The 22,072-nt window shown below is 32.9% G+C and overlaps 1 protein-coding gene across 1 annotated transcript in view; it reads left to right on the top strand.

Moving 5' to 3' along the window:
- LOC129224639 (protein NDRG3-like) overlaps positions 1-22,072 on the top strand; it is a 141,538-nt gene that overhangs the window by 53,121 nt on the left and 66,345 nt on the right. Inside the window, exons 2-3 of the mRNA XM_054859122.1 lie at positions 13,561-13,663; positions 21,810-21,909. Of these exons, the coding sequence (XP_054715097.1) occupies positions 13,574-13,663; positions 21,810-21,909 (190 nt within the window). The 5' untranslated portion in view covers positions 13,561-13,573. The remainder of the gene's footprint in view (positions 1-13,560; positions 13,664-21,809; positions 21,910-22,072) is intronic.

The following is a 22,072-nucleotide window of genomic DNA, read 5'->3' as shown; positions in this document are numbered from 1 at the left end:
TTCAAAAATAAAAAAGCGCTTTGTTTAAAAAACAAATTTAATAACCCTTTTTTGGTGTCAAATTTTATTTCCATTTGTTCATTCTCGAATAAGTTGGAATAAAATTCGTGGATTAAGTACTGCTTATCTCTATATAAGGTGAATCTGTCGTTGACCCTACTGGAGAGTAAAACTGAACCAAAAAAAAGTTGATATTATTTATCTAATTGCTAGAATAAGTTTTTAGTTTCCGATGAAATTCTCTGTTGTAATTTATAGTCGTAATTAAAGTTTTGGTTGGCACTGTACTAAGCCGCCTAGAAAACTTCAAATAAGTCATAAGTTTCATTGTTGAAACTTCGCGGGTTATTCGATCATTGGCTATTATTTATAAGAGGATTTAAAACTTCGCTTACGTGTTTATTTCGGCTTTCCTTTTCAAAATTCTAGAAGTTTTATGTCTTTTATTCCTGCAACAATTTCCCTTTTTTTCTGGCACTTTTTTGTATTTTCGAACAGTCTTTCGGCGCACTATAGCCTACTAAGATTAATCAATATCTTGAACTGCTGAAACAATTCAGCGATAATAGCTTGCACATTGCTTGGCATTAAATTGTAAAGAAATACATTGCGCCATGAAAGAGGTCTGGGGTTTTAAATCTAAAACTTGTAATACAATCACGAAATTGGGATACTGTTACGTGTATGTACTTAAAGGTGTTAATTTAACGAGATTTTTAATGTTGAGTAGATTTAAATGTGTGTCCCGTTTGGGAAATGGCACAAATCCAAACGGCAATCAACCCTTTCCCATGCCCTGGCAAGCAAGTCTGGAGTATTTGTAATTTACCACACAAGTGATTAGTTATCCTTTGCCTAAGAAGGTTTAAGTCCTGAATTTTCTCCTCATAAACAGGATTCTTGACATGTACCCAGGAAAAGAGCCTAATGGAGGATCCGGGCTTCTTGGAGGCCAAAACACATAGGACATGACCTTAAAACCTATTTATTGCCGAATCGGGTATAGAAATTTTCCCTCTGTATCTTATATTAAAAAAGAAAACCGAGACTGGAGCGAATAAAATTTGATGAGAACTGATGATAAAACCTGATTTCTTGAAAAATTAATTGGTCTGAACTAATTCATGATTTTTCAGAATTCCGGGGTTCTCCTATAAACACCCTGTTCTATTGCTTTTTTTTAGAACTACCGTGTCAAGAAATTCATTCATAAATGTGATTTCCGGAAGAGAAGAATGGATTTATATCACCAAATGCTTTGAGTTCCATGTTATTTTTATTACAAGGCTTACGCTCCACCATTTTTATATCAATTTATTATTTATTTATTTATTTTCTTTTGTGAGAAAATTTAACAAATTTCTTATTCATTTATTCATATTAAATTAAAAAACTTTTCGTGTTCACATAAAACTTTTCTAATTTCATTAATGTTAGCTTCAGTTATAATTTCCAGACATCATGTAATGTAAAGCGCTAATTCATGATGAATAATGAATATTGTTACTAATTTTATATGCTAAGTTTGCTGTTATTTATGAAAAAAATGGGCTTTCACTGCACCTCTAAAAATAGTTTTATCTGCTATGATCCAGGGGTGCCCACCTAGAGAGATCATGGCGCAGACTGCGCCATTGAAATTTTTAGGAGGGATGTTTTGAGGGGTATTTTTTCTCATTTTTTGGGGGGCTCTTGTTTTTAGGGGGTCTTGGCGATATTTAGGGGGTTTCGCCCCTATTGTTAGAGGGTTGGACACCCCTGCATGTTCAATACAGAGGGGCTGTGGATCGCTATAAGAAATATATATATTTTATTTAAAAAAGAGAAAGAAAGTTAAATGGGATTTAAAAGAAGTAACCATGACTACTATACAAAAGTTAATTACAGTTGCTAAAATGAATTCCATTCCTCTTTAATTTCAGATCTTATCCTAGCGCTTCACCGTTTAGAATCGTTAGGCTTGCTCAAGTTAAACCTCGGACGCTGGTTTTGTAAAAACAATTCTTACGGCTATCCTAAAGCTTGTAAAAACTTCGAACAAATTTCATTTTGTGCAAAACTCTCAAGCTTTTGAACTACATAAAACGCGACATACAATGATGTAGTTGTGCCATGGAGAGGTGGCAGATGAATTGAAAGCGGAAAAAGAATGCTTCATTTCGTAAGAAGTAGAAGCTGCCGAAGAGCATGAGCAGTAAAAACTTCACTGATTGCGCTTTCTGGCTTATCCTACCTATTACAGAGCGAAGTGGTCTGTTTCCGCATCCAGCTCATCCGCCATCTCTCCATGGCACAAATATGCAAACTAATTTTGTGAAAACTTTTATGAAAATTGACCGAATGGTCTTGTCTCTTGACGAGAATCACCAGACATAGATACATATATCCAAGCCTTCTGCTTTATAATTAATACATAGGGATTATTCATGCATTCTAAAGCCACACTTTATGCATTCATTATTCATTTTTATGAAGTAGTAGATAGGGGAAAGTGTGGTAAAACCTGGAAGTCAGGAGCAAACCAGGTACCTCCTTCTAACCCCTGTAAGCGCTGCAATTGCGTTGACAAGAGAGGAACTACCTTCTACCTTAATGAAAAAGCTGTGGCCATTAAATTAGAACGCAATAGACTCGCTTCTTTCGTTCCTGTGAAAAAAATTCTGTTTGAGTGGTTTTTGCTTAAAACTTTTGAACAAAACTAGACTAATTATACTACATTCCTGTTTCTGCAACAGTAAAGGTATGTAGCTCCATTTGTACAATATTTAATTACCTTCATTATCATTCTAAGTAATTGTCTGTAGCGTTCTGTATAGTCATATGACGGCATTTTTTATGAAAGCTGTACGTGCGGGGCAAAACCGGGTACTAACCAAGGGGCAAAACCGGGTACTACCCCCATACACTGAGAGAAAGACGCAGCCAAAGGAGGACAAGAGAAAAGGAAAAACTGCTTTTTTGACGGACTCCCCAATCAAGCTTCATCTTCAGGCAACATTAAAAGAAAAGAAATAGAAAAATGATGGAAAGAAGACCAAAGATGGGCGGAAGAAAAAAAAAACCTGAAATATAAAGATAAACGAATCAAAGAAAAGGCAACATTATAAAGATGCCGAAAAGGAACAAACAGAAAATAAGCTTTCCCCCTCCCCCCAAAAAAAGAAAAGAAAAAGAAAAAAAGAAAAACCGAAGGAGCAAATGAGAGATGAGTCCAGTGAAGAGAATGACAATACTGCCTGCATTTACTGCAATGAGGTTTACTCGGACTCCAAGAATGGGGTGAGGAATGGATCCAATGCATCCAATGTCGTCGTCGGGCCCATGAAAGCTGCTCTGAGTCCAAAGAGGAAGATAACTATTTTACTTGCGGCTGGTGTCAATAGGCCATATATTACAGCAAAAAATTAAAGGTTAAGACAATTACATTTACTGACAACTCATCAATATGTGTCCTTTTATACTTATGCTGGTATGTTATGACAATAGTTAACATATGTCACTAAATAAAACTTGAACTTTGTGGAAATATTTAAAATTTTTATTTTCCCATAGCAATAACATGTCTACCCGGTTTTACCACACTAGTGGGGCAAAACCGGATAAAATGACTTTTTTTACAAAAAAAAATTTATAAAAATTAAAAAAACAAACGCTTATGGTTTTGAAACTGTGGGTGCATTAATAGATAAGTAGTGGATACTTTAGCAAAATTTTGTTCCTTTATGCTAAAAACAGTGATTTCTAGAAGCCTGCAAACCTTAGGGTCCTGGTTTTACCCTACTTTCCTCTACTTTATGTGTTCAAAGAACAGCACTTTCCGTAACTTAAAAAGTAACTACATTTGAATCAGAAGTATTTTCGAACGAAGTAGAGTAACTTAAGTGCATTTCCAAAAAAAGGCATAAAAGATATTCTGATTTTATTACTTTTGACTTACTTTATTAGTTACAAATTCAATCGAAGCATAAAAAAAAATAATTAATAAAGTACACTTCTCATCAAAAACACGTTCAATAAAAATAAAGAAAATGAATTCACCATTTCACAATGGAATCGTTTCCAATATTTTAAAAGTATGTTTTTTTCTGAAAGATCATTCTTAAAAACAAAGCATCTAAATATTTTTTAAATAATTTGTTTAAGTTCAATATTTTTTAAAAAATACTTAAATCGGCGATCTTTCATTGTTTACATTTCTTGCCGATGACATCACAAATGATGAAATGCCATTCTGTGTTGCCATTCACAGAGCAAAACATTTAATTCGCATCTTTACTTACGTGTATTGGCAACGATACGGTTGATAGCAAGCGTAGAGCGCAATTTTAATTCGCTTCTTAATTATCATAACGTGGAAACGCAGTACAAAGATGCGCCAAAAAGCATCATTTGTGGCGTCATCTGGATCATGCCTTGTTTAAAAAATAGGACATTTTAAAAAATTAATTAAAAATAACTGTTGGGAAAATGAAAGCATTTTCTGGGTCCATGTTATTTTTTTTTTTTATTTATTTATTTTGAGCAATCACGATTGCTTATTGCTTTCATTTGACTGTTTTCGCGTCTTATCATTTTATTTTCCCACCAGCACCCTCCGCAGCACCACCGTCGACCGGCCTCATGATGCTGCTCCTCTAGCGAAAATCGTCTCCAGGTTGCGCCCATATCCTACACTCACACGCATACATACACACAACTGCAAACACACATACATACACAAACCTGCACACACACTTATGCTTGCACACACACACAAACACACACGCACACACCTACACACATATGCACACACACTCATGCCTGCATACAGACACAAACACACACGCATACATACAAATTCCTATATACACACACACGTACACACACATACCCACACACTCATGCCTGGACACAAACACACACCCCTACACACGCACACTCGCGATTGCGAAAAACAGAATTTGAATTCAAGAAGCCAAAATTCAAAATTTTTTTTTCTTGCTTATTCTATCAATTTCAGTACCACTTTTGACTGAAGGCAACAACCCCATTCTGTAGTTAAATTATTTTGCTATTTCATTAAATTAATTTGTATTTACTATAAACAGCGATTTTCTACACCGAAAAGGGTTTCTGCTGAACATTTTTGTGCTCTGAATTTTCGTTGAGTGAGGAGAAAAATTTTTTTTTTTCAAAAAATGAATTCTAATGCAATGTTGTTTTCGTGCTTATAAGTTCAATTACTTATTCAATGAAAACAGTCGAAAGCAATAAATTCTTATTTTAAGTTGATGATATTATTCAAACCAAATAAATCTTTGACAATAAAGAGTTTATCGAAGCTCGATAAAAATTAGTTAATTACAATTTCTCAACAATGAAAAAAATATAAAAAATAGAACTTTAAGTAAATAGACAATAAGAAAACATCGAATTTAGCGCTACATTATTTATGTATAAAAGCTTTTGTGTACTTTTTTACTTTTATTTGCTTTCTTTCTTTTCTTTTTATTTTATGCTTCATATTAAACACTTCCATGTTAAAAAGTATTCATTGAGCATTAAAGTAGAAGTTTGGATCGAAAACGCAAAAGCGATAAAACGTGACTTACTCAAAATTCCATTTTTAAGATTAATATTTTTTAGTATCGAAATCGGTTGCTTTGGCAGGATGCCACCAGCATTATGGGAAAAAAATTGAGTTCAAGTTTCGAATATTTTCTAGAGCAGGAGAATGAATTTTGAAATTTTTTATTTTAAAATAGTTATCTAAGTTTAAAAGGCTGAAATAAATGTCATATTTTTGCATTTTTCATTCATATGAGTTTTTTGAGTATGTTTGGAAATTAGTTATAGGTGCATTTTTAAAAAAAAATTCGTATTCAACCACGAATCATTTTAGAAGTCTTCAATTCTAGTAAATAAGACATCTCCTTTCGTTTGTTGAGAGCCAAAAAAGTTTTAGCTCTAGTTTGCAATCATTAATATCGTTTATTATATAATGTATATACTGTAGACCGACCAGTGAATGATCTCTCCCAGTGAACGATCAGCTTGTGATTCATTTTTCATAAAAGTGAGGATTCAGAAGTTTATTCCTTGATAAATAAACGTAGAAAAACTTCTTTCAATACATCTCAATAAAGAAAATGACAAGAAATTACTTTGCTTTTCAAATGGAGCGGGGAGGGTGGGTGTCTATTTCAGTTGGCACACTTTTTCTGTTTGAGCCAACAAAAAACTTAAAACAGAAGTGTACAAGTTCTCCTTTTTTTTTTTTTTTTAAATTATGCGCATCAGTTAAAATGTTTTAACTGTCATATGCCGAAAGCAAGTATTTTTAAATATTATGAATTTTTAAAAATGGAGTTGCTCTCAAATGTTCATTCATTAGTTACGTTTGGGTTTAGCATAGTTAGTTTTAATTCACAAGACCTGTAAGAATATCTTTTTCAATCTTGTGCACACTTTTTAAGCTTTTTTTTTTTTTTTTTTTTTAGCATTGCATTAATTTGATGCAGAATTCGCGACAAAAAAAATTTACTTTTTTAAAAGGCAATGTTGAAATATGTAAGGAAAAGTTGAGAAAATGCTTAAAAGAATTAAAACTATTTCCTGATTTTATTAAACTGCAAAATACTTTTACATATAAAATCTACATGTATCCCATCAAAAACATAAAATGTAAAAAAATTCCAAGTCTCGCTTCCACCGTAAAAAATAGTGAGATATCAAATACAACCAAGTCAGGTGTTTTGGTTAGTATTCTGGGAAGCACATGTTTAACAACTTCGTTCTAAATTGTTTCCTAACAAGTTACCGTGATTATTTATAGTGATTAATAAAAACAAAATAAAATAAAATTGAAAGTAAAAAACTTGCAGATACTGCCTTTTACCTTCCCACGGCAATATAGGGGCAAATTGGCCAAAACAAAACAATTTGACTTTGTAAACTGTCATAAATAAACTGTGGAACATAATTTAAATTAACAGTAATAAAGTAAACAAGATTTTGTAAAGGGACTTAAAATAAGCAAATAAGACTTGACGTGCGAAACGAAATAAACTGAATATCAGTCGGTCGTAAATCAATAGAAATTAAAATGCCCGAGATTTCTCAAATCAAGAAAATCTACAAATGATGTTCTCCAGACTCCGCAAATGGACAGAAATAAAAATTGTCTCATAAATATTCAACCTGTAATACTAACTACTGTACAGATATATTTTGTAAATATTTAAAATGCCTTACGTTTATTGTTGAGGACGAAATTCTTTTTCTATCAAAAATGTGATAAGAAAAAGTAATAAAGTAATAGGTATACGTTTTTTTTTATCTCTAACCAAGATATATTTTGTTCTCATCAAATGGCCACTGTTCACAAAAAAATGAATCCGCTAAATTTGTTGATACCATATTAATACAAGAGCGCAAAGAACACAACTCCACTGCCTTTCACATCGTTTTATTCACTACAACTACCCAAGACACGGACGAACACAGAACTATATACAAGTTAGATGATATTAAGCAGCTGGCCTGTGGCCACGCCCTCTTTCCCCTTAAAGACCCTCGTTACTCTTCAAGATTCTCTTAAGATTCTCGCTAACAGCCACAGAGAATTCTAAATATTATTTGAATAATAAATTTGAATTATTTTCAATTCAGAAACTGTCTTGTATACTTAATACAATTAGTTATTTCTTATCTGTAAATGTTATCATTGACACAATTTAATTAATAACATCAAAAGTTGTCTCTCCCAACCTTTCCTCTTTTTTAGTCTACTTTCCAATAAAAGTCACAGAAAGAAGAAAGAAGCATGAAAGAAAGCTAAATGTACCTTAAAAATATCGCTAAAAACAAAAACAAAAAAGGCTAAAATAAATAAAATAATTTTAAAAAATGAAAAAAAAAAAAAAAAATTGAAAAGTAGAGTTTTGACACAGGGAAAATGCCTGTCGGTCTGCCTCCGCCCTCCCTTTCTTAATATCATTTAAGTAAACAGACCGATTCGAATAAACTTTTATTTTTGTTCGAAAGATCTTTGCGAGGACACCTCCTTCCTATGTTTTACTTTTTGATTTGAACAATTTTTCGTTCAATTTTGAGCTGTTCAAAAAAACTTAACATAGTGCCTACAAGCAAATATAAATCCCGATCTTAAAGGCGGACTTGCTATAAACAAACTATATTGGAATAAGCCCTTGATGAAGATTTTTTGATTTAGTTAATTTAAGGATACAATTCAAAAAATTTTAATATTAACGACACATAAAAAATTATTTTTAGCCCCCCTCCCCCCCCCAAAAAAAATAAAACAATTGAGCAGATTCTCTATATATTCTCAATTTTTGGTTAATTGGGTTTGGTTTAAAAATAAAAAAAAATAATAATCGAAGTACGATAGCCTGTAGAGTTAACACTGACGCTAGGCGGAGATAAGTATGACTGAATCAAAATGAAATGAATTCAAAGCACTTAAGCTCCTTACTCCGAGTCCTTGAATTTTAGGGCCTTCGACTTCCACTAAAATCAGTCCTACTCCAATTCCACTTTCCTCTTAACTTTCCTTCTTTTTCTTATCTTGCACAATATTACAATGGGGTTGTTTCCTTCAATCAAAAGTAGTTAGTCATTGAAATTGATAGAATAAGCAAAAAAAAAAAAAAAAAAGCATCTACCCAGAAAATTCTTTCATTTTCCCAACAGTTATTTTTTAATTACTTTTTTAAACCGTCCGATTTTTCAAACAAAGCACGGTCTTGATGACGTCACAAATGATGCTCTTTGGCACATCTTTGTACCTCGTTTTCACGTTATGATAATCAAGAAGAGAATTAAAATTGCGCTCTATGCTTGATATCAACCATAAAGTTGCCAATACACGTGATGCGAATTAAATATTTTGCTCTGTAAATGGCAACACAGAATAGCATTTCATCATTTGTGATGTCATCGGCAAGAAATGTTAACAATGAAAGCTCACCGATTTAAGTAATTTTTTTTTAAATATGAAACTGAAACAAATTATTTAAAAAATGGTAAGATCCTATGTTTTTAAGCATTTTCTTTTAGAAAAAAAATACTTTTAAAATTTTGGAAACCACCCCATTAGTCTAGTCTAAGTCTTTTGTTTCAAAAAAGTTAAGGCACATGACTTAAAAGAAAATGTAGTACCCGTGAAATTGCCGAACACCGTTCTTTTCAAAACTTTTTCATCTACATTCCAATGCCAAAAAATTCTTCTGCACGTACAAACCGTAAAATATAAGTAAAGATTGAGTTCCGCGTGGATAAAATATTTCCAAGTTATGACCTTCACTGCGTCAGCGGGTCGTTTTGAGGGAAAGCCCCGTTCCATTCCTAGCATCACGTGACACACTCTGAGCGTGACACACATACAGCTCCTTCACCTGGCAACATGGTCATCGATCGAGGAGACACCCCCGGTGCCAGAAATTGAGGACTAGAACAGAAGTTTGTTGAGTGTTTTTTTCGTTTGAGACAAAAATAAAAAGCTCTGCTAGACACAAATTCAGTAGATGTATGAATTTCACTTGCTGCCGATGAGACTGAAATAGGAATCGATTCGCTTTTGCAAATCTGTTAAGAGTAAAAATGCTCTAACTTATGTTATGTATCAATTCAATAAACTCGTATAGTTGGATATTGGAGTCAAATCTCATACTTTCTAAAACTATTATCATTTTGACCAAAGTTTACCAAGAGCGCGTGGCAGCTTGTTACAAAAATCTTCTTTAGAAAATGTCCAATACTTTCTTTTCGTTCACTGTTATATTTAGAGCAAGAAATTAATTTAAAAATTTACCTCTTTCCCGGGAAGCACACATCTTATTTTCTTATATACATCTATAAAAAACATTTTATTTTTTTATATATATATAAGAGAAAATCTACGTCGAAACTTGAGCGAACACGAAACTTTTTTTAAGCTTCTGCAATGTTTAAAATGAAATGCGATTTTCGAATCAGGTAAAAAAAGTTTATTTGTCAAAGATCAATTGATATTAGTAAATGAATTCACCAAATAAATGGTTTCTAATTTCAAGGAAAGAAAAGAAAATGAATTGAAAAATAGGTCGTTCTTGTTTATTGTCGAGCATTTTCATGAAGATGGAATGAAAAATACGACTTATTCTGTCTATTTTTAGAGGGAATCAATAGCTAGTATTTTTAAAACAATAAGACTTAATTTCAGCAACATTAACTCAAACAAATAAATATTTGTCTTGTACTGACATTAATGCACCCGACACTTACAAGTACTCTAACTAACAAGTAGTCTTAACTCATGGACGGGTTAGAGATACCGGTGCTTTAAAACTTTATTTAAACTGTATCAACTCAAGCAAACAAATATTTTTCTGCACAAAAGTTCTCCACTCACCTCTGAACTGTTTGCTGTTCAGATTAGAATGATAGTGGTGAAAGTCCACTTTCAGGCCACTGAGCCAAAATTTCAGCTCTCTTTTAATTTATTGTAGTCCGTGCACAGGCCTGGATTTACGTACATGCTAAGCAAGCTATAGCTTAGGGTCCCCTCTTTGTTGGGGGCCCCCAACTCCCGGAATTGAGCATGATTCGTTCCAAAAAAAAAAAGAAAAGAAAAGGAAAAGTACTTCAAAAAATAAATTTCATTTTATAGCGCTTGAAAACCTTGAAAATTTGGATAAGTGTGATTACAAACCACAAATGAAAGGGGGTACGGAGACGAAATGCCAATATGTGTCAAATTCAGCTCCTTGTTACATCCTGCATCAAAACTGGAAGAACCATGGTTCGCACGTTTCTGAAACATATTACAAATTTTTGTGACTCACATGTTTCATATCTTGCTATTTATATAAATCCGAATGCAGTATTTTGGAAATTCTTTTGTTATTGCTTGCTTTTATCTTACTTCTGCATACTGTCAATCTGTTTAGCACGAAAAAAAGTGCACTACCTCTATTCCTTTTCGTTTTATGCCCCACTTGCAACTGAAGAAAAATTGTTGTCATGAGAAATCTATAGTTTCTTTTTTCTTTCAAATTTAAAATAGCTGTTTCTTACAAAGTTAGAACAGGACGTAAAAGTTTACAATCAAGTACTAAAATATCAAAAACTGTAAAGTACAAATGAAGTGCATTAAATGATTTTAATTGTTCTAGAGTCCTTGAAGATAATTAGATAAGTCTTTGAAAATCCTAAGCAAAGTAGACTCCAATTTTATTTCTTATCAGGAGTATAAATTATGAATTGTTCAAATGGGCAGAATGTTACTCTTGTTACCCATTTTCTAAATCTTTACACCTTTTCTTTTAAAGCATTTTTTACTATTGATCATTTAATATTTAATTCATTGTTGTATTTATCGGTGGTTTGGATGGATGATTAAAAACTAATTGTACCGAACGCCAATGTCAGCAATTAACAATGCATTGATTTTCTCTTCCCGCGCTCTTTCTCTCTGTCAACTGCTGTCATTCATTTGTCGAATCAAAAGCAATTTTTACTCTGTATTATTTTAATTTGCGAAAGAGTATATAGCTTTAAAAAGTTTTGTTTGCCTATTTCTGTCCTGATATTTTTGTAGTTCCAATTATATCTTATAAAGCTTCAAAATTCAGAATTTTATGTCTATTTTTCAAAATTTCCTCGGGGGGGGGGAAACCCCCGGACCCCCTACAATTGGCGATATTCTATACTCCACTTAAAGGAGAGTCCTGGATCATTCTTCTGATACCATTCTCACTATTAATTTCAATCCTAAAAGGACAGCATAGAAAAAAACCCATTAAAAAAAGTGAAAATATTGCTGTATGTATCAAATAACTATCACAGTAAAGGGGGGGGGCAATAAAAAAAATGCCTCTTACACCACCGAGAAAAAACGTTGTTCAAACTACAAAAGGGACCCCATACTTGAAATAGTTAGGGCCCCGTTAAGTCTAAATCCGGCCCTGTCCGGGCATCTCATTTTCATTCAGTACCCCATCTGCTATGTATGAGGCATGTTTTTAAAGTAAATACCATTTTGAAATAAAAAAAAAAGAAGAACAAGTACAGATAGTGCAAAGGAATTTATTGCACAAAAATCTACCATCCTTACGCTATTTTTCATCATTTCTCCCATGATTTTCCAAGTACATTTCTCTTACCACCTTGTTAACCATGGGGTAACATGATCTCTGAGCTCATTATTAATGTTGTGACATCGACCACCAAAGAAAAACTTTAGATGCTGAAACAAATGAAAGTTGCGAAAGAAGTCAGGGCTGTCCGGAGGATATTCAAAAACGCCCTGTCCCTGTAAGAATCCTCATGGTTTGACAACACAGGCGGCAACTTTCTACGAATAGGTATACAAAAACCTATACCACGCTATGACAAATACCTGGAAAAAAACGGGAGGGATGTCGAAAAATAGTGTAAGGGGGTAGATTTTTGTGCAATAAATTTCTTTGCTCTGTTCCCGTAATTGTTCTTTTTTCATTTACGGTACTTACTTTAGAAGCATGCTTCGTAGAATGGAAGTGGTGTAATTTAATTAAAGCTACTTTAAAACAAGTTACAGGTAACTTTTCATAAAAGTTTATTCATGATTAGAAAGAAAAGGTACCACATCTTTTTAAAAAAAATCCTGCTCTTGAAGTAAAAATTTATGCGGTCCTGATTTTCTTTCTTTCTTTTTGTAAGTAATCATAATTAGTTCTAAATTTTACTTGACCGCAGTTGATGCTCTATCCTTTTTTGAGGATCACCGGCCTCCGAAAGTGGTTATTCTTCCTGGGAGATGGCGGAAGAAACTCGTCCGGCTTCTCGTCCTTGTCCTTCACCTTCGGAATCGACTTTTTTTTATACCCGATCTTCTCGACTTGAACCAATAGTCTTTAGAACAAAAACAGCTTTCAGCGCACAAAATCCCTGGCATAAATTTGAATCTTGACATCTTAAATTCAAATCATGTTTTGCGCACTTCTGATTGTGATAAGAGACATTTGTAGAAACAAGAAACCCAACGAATAGGTATTGCTACATATTTTGTTGTTTCAAATCAATTTTAAATGTTAAAAAGTATGTTTAACATAGTTTTCAACATCAGCCAATTGAGAAAATATTAATCTGATGCTAAAAAATCTTTGTGGGTACAGTGGATGCCGGTCAGTTGAATTAGTGGTTAATTTAATCAGCCACTTTAATGAATGAAATCGTTAAAAGTAGAACAAAATCCAGCTTTATTGAATTGGTCACTTTGTCCAATTATCCGCTTTATGAAATCAAAATTATTTAGAACAAACGTGATTCGTATAAGCGGCGGCTACTGTATACAGGAGAGTAAGCTCGTTTCGTTCTAGACGTAATTTCCCTTTTTTTTATACTTAAATAATGATTTTGCACTTGGCTACGAATCAGAATGCATCATCATTACATTCCGGAGAAAACTTAACTTGTAACAAACGAAAAATGAGAGATGGTTTCAACGCTGGCAAGAATTATATTTATTAAAAGAAACATTAGCTAAATGTATTAAAGTAAATTTTCCGAAATGCTAAGATCCTTTTACTTTTCCAGGCACATTCTCAAGATGACTTCGGAGGACGCAGAACTGCGTAATATTGAGCTACAGTTTCCTCTCATGAGGAATATGTCCAGAAGTGACAACAACTGCACACAGGTAAGGTGGAAATATACACTCTATATATATTAAAAAAAAAAAAAACGAGCTGATGTGTGCATCACATGACTTCCTTTTACGTCTGTTTAATAATAAGTACCTGGACGACCCAGCATCGCTCGGCTTTAAAAGAATTATTTTTTTTCTCAACTCGTGTTTTTTTTAAGGTTCAATACTTTTCCAAATATACTTGAAAAGCTTCACGTTAACAAAACATTAAGCACTCGACCTTCTTATAACACTTAAGTATCAAACAAAGAAGATTTTGAATGTAATTAAATTAACATTTTGTTTTAAACTATCTGTTACATTTGTTTCCGCTATACAATTTTCTTGTCGGTAATTAAAATAATTTGACTTTGGAACCAGTTTTGCTATGGTGAAATCAGTTTTTAACCGAATACTTCCTTTCATACTATGATGCGTTTTACGATTTTATCTCAATCGAGATTTTCTTTTTGAATAAGTACTTTTAGTGTAGTTGGTCACCTTTACGCCAGAAAATGCTACATAGAGCATGATATCCATCAAAACTGATGATCCACAAACCATTCCAACAAATGATAACAATTGTCTTAACAAAACATAAACATTAAACAGTCTCTAGAGATATGTTTTTTCGAAATAAAATTTAGACGCGTGATTTAAAAAAAAAAACATATAAAACTATTTGATGTTTTGATGTGTAAAAAAGAATATAAGTAAATAAAATAAGACAATCAAGCAATAGTTTTGATTTAAAAAAAAAATCGACTTACATAGTGCTGTTGAATTTGTTTTTAGTCAAGTGTGATTGAAATGAGCCAAAGTGGCTAATATCAGCCAAGCCTGGCAACATTAAGCAAGTTTAAAATTTTAAAGCGAGAAGAGACAAATTTTCATTGTTATGGTTGCAAATCGTCTGCCTGATGCGTCAATTCACAGTTTACTTCAAGGCTTAACTTAATTAGACTTTATATTAAAAAACTGTTTTTTGTAAAAAAAAAAAAAATCGCGTTTTTACAGAAAAACACTGATGTAGATGAACTTAGAATGCTAAACTACAATTAAATCCAAAATTTCACCCAAATCGTTAGAGCCGTTTCCGAGGTAAGAAATATATACATACCCACAAGAATTGCTCGTTTAAATATATAAGATAATGCCTTGGAGTAAGCAAAGAAACAGTTTAAATATTTTCATCCCCAAGTTTGTTGCGAACCGAAGCAAAATAACGTTTTATACAGATTAATTTTTCCAATATTGGCAATTTTAATGTGATTCAATGGTTAATGCTCTAAACATCGCAATAGTGGCCAAAATGAAACACGATAAAAAAAAAAAAAATTAAAAAGAAAGAAACCCGTGAAATTTGTCGCCAAGTTGACGACAAAACTTGGTCACCAAAAGCTTGGCGATATATCACCAAGTGTTTGCCAAATTATAACACCACTTGAGCTTGCATAGAAATTAACAATGATTTTCCCCCAAAATGGTGTAAAAGACACCACTTGGAACATCGGAATGCAACCAAAAAGGGAGGTGCACAACTAGACTTCACAGGGAGTCTACGTACCGAATTTCAACTTTCTAGGACTTACCGTTTTTGAGTTGTGCGAAATACATATGCACATACATACGTACATACGGACGTAACGAGAAAACTCGTTGTAATTAACTCGGGGATCGTCAAAATGGATATTTCGAGTGTCTTTACGTTCTTAGGCATATATCCACGTGTGGTCGGGTTGAAAAAAAAAACTCAATATTCATTCGAGGGCAAGCAAAATGGAAAGTAAGGCCGATTTTTAGGTGAAATTTTTTTCGCGAATTCAATACTTCCTTTACTATGTATAAGGAAGTAAATTTCGCCGCACCGAGAAAGAGTGAAATGAAACTTTACATACGTAGGACGTACAGTTATAGCCCTTACATAATATTATCTTAGTAGGATTGACAATATAGCTAAAACTAAAGGTTGTGTGTTTCTTAGAGCAAGAATTAAAATAGATTGAGCAAGTCTAATTATTGGCTAAGCAAAAACGTGGGCAAAGAGCTCAAATCAAGTGACTCAATAACGACAAATGGTTGATACGTTTTGAGTGAAACTAGCGAGTGAAACCAGATTTCTTCCAATGCTTTTCTTTAAAATCTATCGCATGACTTGAGGTCTTTCCTAATATAAGTCTTCACTCCTTCCATTTTATCTCTTCTCAGTGGTGTGTATACCTCCTTGATGGGAAGATTTCGATACACCAAAAACATTATTCTTAAAAGTTTCAGAATTGAAATTAGTTCGATAGATACTTGAACGTAGCATTCCATCATTTTTTTCAAATTCTTTTTCTTTAATCATTCATCATAAAATACTGAATAAGGACATAATAAATGTTTTCAAGTTTACATTTCTTTACTATTAAAACTATTGAAATAAATATAATCGAAATTAGCCTGTGTTATTGCACAGTACATCATCTTAAAACAGTAAATGAAATTTATTTCATTCTTTGAAGATCAAAATGAAACGAAAATTAAATCCTTAAATACCTAACACTGAAAGAATTCAAGGCAAATGTTTATCAACTTAATTTTATTTAAACAAATAAATTCAGTTATCTTGTTCATAAAAGTGAATTTTAAGTAATTCCCCATGCAACTTCGTTCGTTGTTTCTTATCCACAATGCTCAGCAGCGAAAAAGTTTTAAAAAAGCATACATTGTTAAATTTTTTCCTTGAGATATTTAAATGAAATACTAACATTAATTTAATTCGAACAGAGATTCAATAAAGGGAACGAAGGAGTATTCAAACAAGTATTTGCTCATTTTTTTTTTTTTTTTTTTTTTTTTTTTTTTTTTTTTTGTTTTCTGCGTTTTATAATCCTGTGTTTGTCTGGTCAATAAACCCGGCTGACAGAATGTAATCTCCGAAAACTTCTTTGGAATATTTTGTGAAAGGTTTTAATCCTATCAGCGTTGTTTTGAAAACACATGGAAGCAGGAATTCTTCCACAAAATATTAATATCATTACTTAATACCTCACTCGAAAAATTAATTAAATTTTCTGGGATTTCACCTCTGGAGATTAAATTCTTTACGTTTTATATTATTGAAAGGGAGATGAGAAAGTGGATGAACAAACAAATCAAGGAAATTCATTAAATCGAGTCATTGCATTTTGACACAAATCTTACATGGCTACTGAATATGTCGGAAAAATATTGTAAGATGAGAATATTGATATTTGTAACAATAATTCTACAAAAAAAAGAGAGAGAGAGAGAGAGAGAGAATATTAGAAAATTAAAATGCGCTATTTTATTTTCTCAATTTTAAAGAAAGTGAAAACGATTTTTTTTAACAAGATATCAGAACTCAGACTCGCTTTTACAGTTATTTAAAGTAATTTTTAACCATAGGGTAGACCGGGGCACGTTTACGCAGTGCTCTTTTTACTTCCTTTTACAAAAAAGGAAGTATTGTATTCACGAAAAAAAATTTCACTCAAAAATGGGCCTTAATTTCCATTTTTCTCCAGTTAAAATTACCCCCGAATGAATATTGAGTTTTTTTTTCAACCCGATCACACGTGGATATATGCCTAGAAACGTGCAGACTCCCGAAATATCCATTTTGACGACCCCCGAGTTGATTACAACGAATTTTCTCGTGACGTCCGTATGTACGTATATGTATGTGCGTATGTGTGTATGTATCTCGCATAACTCAAAAACGGTATGTCCTAGAAAGTTGAAATTTGGTACGTAGACCCCTAGTGGGGTCTAGTTTTTCACTTTCCCTTTTGGTTGCATTTGGATGTTCCTAAGGGGGTCTTTTGCCCCTTTTGGGAAGAAATCATTGTTACTTTCGATGTAAACTCAAGTGGTGTTATAATTTGTCGGGCACTTGGCAGTATATCGCCAGTCTTTTGGTCGCCAAGTTTTGTCGCCAACTTTGCGACAAATTTGGTGATTTTTTTTCTTTTTAAATTTGGTTTCGATTTGTCCACTGTTGATGATATTTAGAGAGTAAACAATTGAATCACATTAAAATTGAAAATAATGGGGAAATGACATTAAATTGGAGTAAAAGGAAGACATGTGATGCACACATCAGCTTATTTCAAAACGAATTATAACTGGAGAGCCAACAGTCATAACAGATTGATACTGCTCCCTAGCAAATACTCTCACAAGTGTTAGAGCATCAGTTGAGCTTCAGTCTAGCATGCAGAAAGGATAATCTGTTTTTTACCAAGTTGAGTAAATTTTGTGCTGAACGTTTTGAAGCTTATTGTGAATAAATAATACTTAGTTAAGAAAGAACAAATATGTAAAAACTAGCAAAAATACCCGACGTTGCCTTGCTCAATAATAATTGTGAACATAAGCTGATGTGTCGGCTCGTATTTATAAGCCTTAGCAATGAGGAACGAAATAGTATTTAGTTAGAAACGAAATCACTACATTTAAGCATATAAAAATTTGAAGAATTTCCAAAATATGAACTAACAAAAACAAAAATCACTAAAAAAAACCGTGCGCTAGACAGGACTGTATTTGCCACAACCCGTTTTTTTCACAGGCTCAATTACTGCTTTTTCACGAGTCACTCAGTCACACTTTTAATGATATTTATGTTTGCATTGAAAATACGTACAACAAAAAGGTGAGAATGATCACATTATCACAACGTTGGATTTAACGAGGTTTTGTTGCTGATGTCTTCAAATTACATGCCTCCTTTTTTGCGTTTACTTTTTTTCCGTTTACCTTAATTCGTTAAGTTTTTTCTTTGAAATTTTTAAAGAGCGAATGCCACTTGAAACGATTTGAAGCACAGTGCGGAGCTCTGCACGATTCGACTAATATATATATATATAGTTCACGTACTATCCATTAGTCAAATAGTCAATACATTGTATTGGCATTTTACCAAGATTCCGCAGCTCCATTCAGTGTACAAATCTTTTTTCTGGACATGTAATAGATAAGGATTTATGCAGCATATCAAAGTCTTTTTATTTTTAGATATCAAATACGAACGAAAATATACCTCGGAGAAAGATATGAAGACTATAAACTTTAATACTCTTAGAAAATATTCTTTTCTTTTTCTTCTGAAATCTGCATTTTCCCCCTGATTAGCATGGCAAAATGCCATATAGAGATACAAAAGAAATAGAGCTGATTGCAGTAAAATTAAAAAAGTCTCTCTACTTTCAGGATTCGTCATCTTAAAATTTGAGCACATCATATTTCTGAAGAGAAGACGTTATATTTTTATTTAAAGCATTAAAAACAAAATCGATCACGTGATATGTTCGTGTGTGTGTGTACGTTCTTTATACAAATTCTAAGTTTACGACAAACTTTACCAAATTTATCACAAAGATACTTTGATGCTTAGAAATTCTCATAGGGGTGTTTTAACCCCCTCCCCCTAGAATATCTATGAAAAAATATTACAGCCTTTAATAACAACGTCTGAATTTTTGGAACTTAAAAAGTATCCGAAGAGGTCTTTGAACTTGATTTTTGAGTCACAAAACCGCTCTTTTCTATGTTGGCGGGAAAATTTACACTATTTATTTTCTTTTATTTAAGCCTGATTGCTGAATATGCCCGTCACTTGACGCAACTTTTATTCTCGAGGTAGACCGTGCAAAGCCGGGAAACGCAACCATTATAATATACTGCCGTGGGAAGGTAAAGGGCAGTATCTGCAAATGTTTTATTTATTTATTTATTTTTTTTTTTTTGAGCAGTCACGATTGCTTATTGTTCTCATTTTACTATTTTGAATTCCTATGATTTTATTTTCCCACCAGCACCCTCTGCCAGCACCACCGTCGCGTCGACCGGCCTCACGATGCTGCTCCTCTTGCGAAAACCGTTTCCAGGTTGCGTCCATATCCTACACACACACTCCTACACAGACACACACCCATGCCTGCACACAAACACAAACACATATGCCTACATACACACACGAAAGTCTACACACACACACGCGCGTACACACACAGCACTGCATACACAACACGCACACACATGCGCCTACACAAACACACACGCGCATTCATACACACACACGCTCGTGATTGCGAAAAACATAATTTGAATTCAAAATGCCAAAAATTCAAATTAATATTTTTTTTTATTGGTACTTTTGTCATCTATTGCAGTTTAGCTTTATTGTACAAACTTGCTTATTTAATTATTATTGCTGAAAAAAATTCACGAAAAAACGTCGAATTTCACCTTTTTACTATTGTGTACAGAATCCAAAACACGTTTCTTTAAATATCTCAAACACTACATTCTGCCAATTTTCGCCAATTAAAAAAATCCCCCTAATTAATCTGCACACTGCCTAGTTAATCTCTAGCATGATTTTTGATCTTAAGCGGTAACAGCGACAGGGATTCAGTAGTAAGGCAATCTGATTTCAAAACCTAAACCGGTTTTAAAACATATTTTGAAACTCGAATAAGTTATCCGTTGATTATTGAAAATTTGTGAAACTAAACTAAAAAAAAATGCAATTTTATCAAATTGTATTGTTCTTCAATAAAAAGAAATAAAATAAGAAAAATACCAGTTCCTTTACTTTGTTGCGTGCAGTAGCTTCAAATAATAACTCTAGCAATTTTCCTCCTACTTGTTTTTCTTTTGTCTTTGCTTTAGTTATTTTAAAGACGTTTTGCAACCTCAATATTTCACATTTCTTTGAAAAAAAAAAAAAATCGAAAGCGGTACGAGAAGCATTTTATTTTGGTGATTCAAACGCTCTTATGCGTAAGCAATAGAAACGCAGTGATGTTAAAAATGGCTGCGTTTCCACGGAGTAACAGAACTGACGTAGCAGCGCAAGTAGGTTTAATTTATTCTTTAACTATTTTTTTCTACCCATACTTTTTAATTATTTATTTTATGTTATCGTTAACTTTCCTCAATATTAATTGAACAACCTCATTATTTTAGTGAAATGAAATTTTCGAAAATGTTAAAACCGATTAACTTTTACGCATAACGAATAATAACCAACCTAGTAACGCAAAATTTTCTGGAGAAAATTACATATGAATTCCTTGAAGTATTTTTTTTTTAAATGTAGCTCTGAAGCAAAAACATGTGTCTAAGATGCCCAAACAATACTGCTTGTTCTATAAGCCCATGTGGGAATAAGCCTGACTCATCTCTAAGGAAAAAATGACTTTTTTTTTTTTGAATCAAGCATCCCAACGATTTAGAATTAACAAAACTTTTGAAACTAAACCACAAGCATATTATTCTGTTATGAGATAATGGCGAGAGAATTATGGCGGACACTTATCTATTTTCTAAATAATAAGTACTAGCTGCGTCGCCCGGCTTTGCACGGTCTATCTCGAAAATAAAAGTTAGGTCAAGTGACGCGTATTCAATAATCAGGTTTTAACCAAAAAAAAAAAGTCAGTAAAATTTTGAGGCAAATTGCGGAAAAGTAACCAAAAGGAAACATTTTAAATCTCCTGATTACAGGAAAAGCCTCAAAACAAAAGCCAGAATTTTATTTGTTCATATTCGAGGTAAAAAATGACAACAGATCTGTCTTCTCAATGATTTTCTTCCCGCTACAAATTTAAGTAAAAGCATTGTTTCGAAAAGTTGGGATGAATAACTGAATGATAATTTGAATGGAGGAAAGCCTTCAAAAAAAAAAAAAAAAAAAAAAGGATTTTACGTTGAAATCTAAGTATGGTAATTGATAGTTTTCAATCGATATCTTCGCTTATTATTATCGGAGGATTATGTTAAATAGCCAAACATAAACACGGGAAAATTACGAATCTATCGATACCTGATTCGATGGTCAGTTCACTGGCGCTCGGGAGAAGTAACTCGGACATAGATACATGCATACATAAGTACATACATAGATACGCTAAGTTTTTCATTATATAAGATAATTTAGAAGTGGAAAAGTTATTTTGTATCTGTGATTAATATTCACCTCTGTCTACTTGTTGGTTTAATTCTCATATTCAAAGATCTTAACATCAAATGTGAAAATTCTAACTAATCTAGCGGCTAAATGAGTTTGCAAGTTTAGCGAGCACATAAATGTCTGAAATAGAAAAATAATGATCAAGCTTAATAAGACATCTTTTTTCTATTTCAGGAAGACAGAATCGTCACAGATACTGGTACAATGGTGGTAGCCGTCCACGGCGATAGAAATAAGCCGGCTATATTTACATACCACGACATTGGCCTGAATCGTAAGTACAATTCCTTTGCAATTCGATACTCATTTGAGAATTTTCACTTCTAAACCGTTCTGAATTTTAAAGAGCATTTAAACTAAAATAAAAAATCAGAAAGCGTTCGACTGTTTTATGTCAATGTATCAGAACCATTCTATGAAAAAGCAAAGAAATGTTG

The sequence above is a fragment of the Uloborus diversus genome, chromosome 6 (genome assembly GCF_026930045.1).
Source record: "Uloborus diversus isolate 005 chromosome 6, Udiv.v.3.1, whole genome shotgun sequence".
In the NCBI taxonomy this organism is placed as follows: domain Eukaryota; kingdom Metazoa; phylum Arthropoda; class Arachnida; order Araneae; family Uloboridae; genus Uloborus; species Uloborus diversus.
This window is presented reverse-complemented; position numbering and strand designations above follow the sequence as displayed.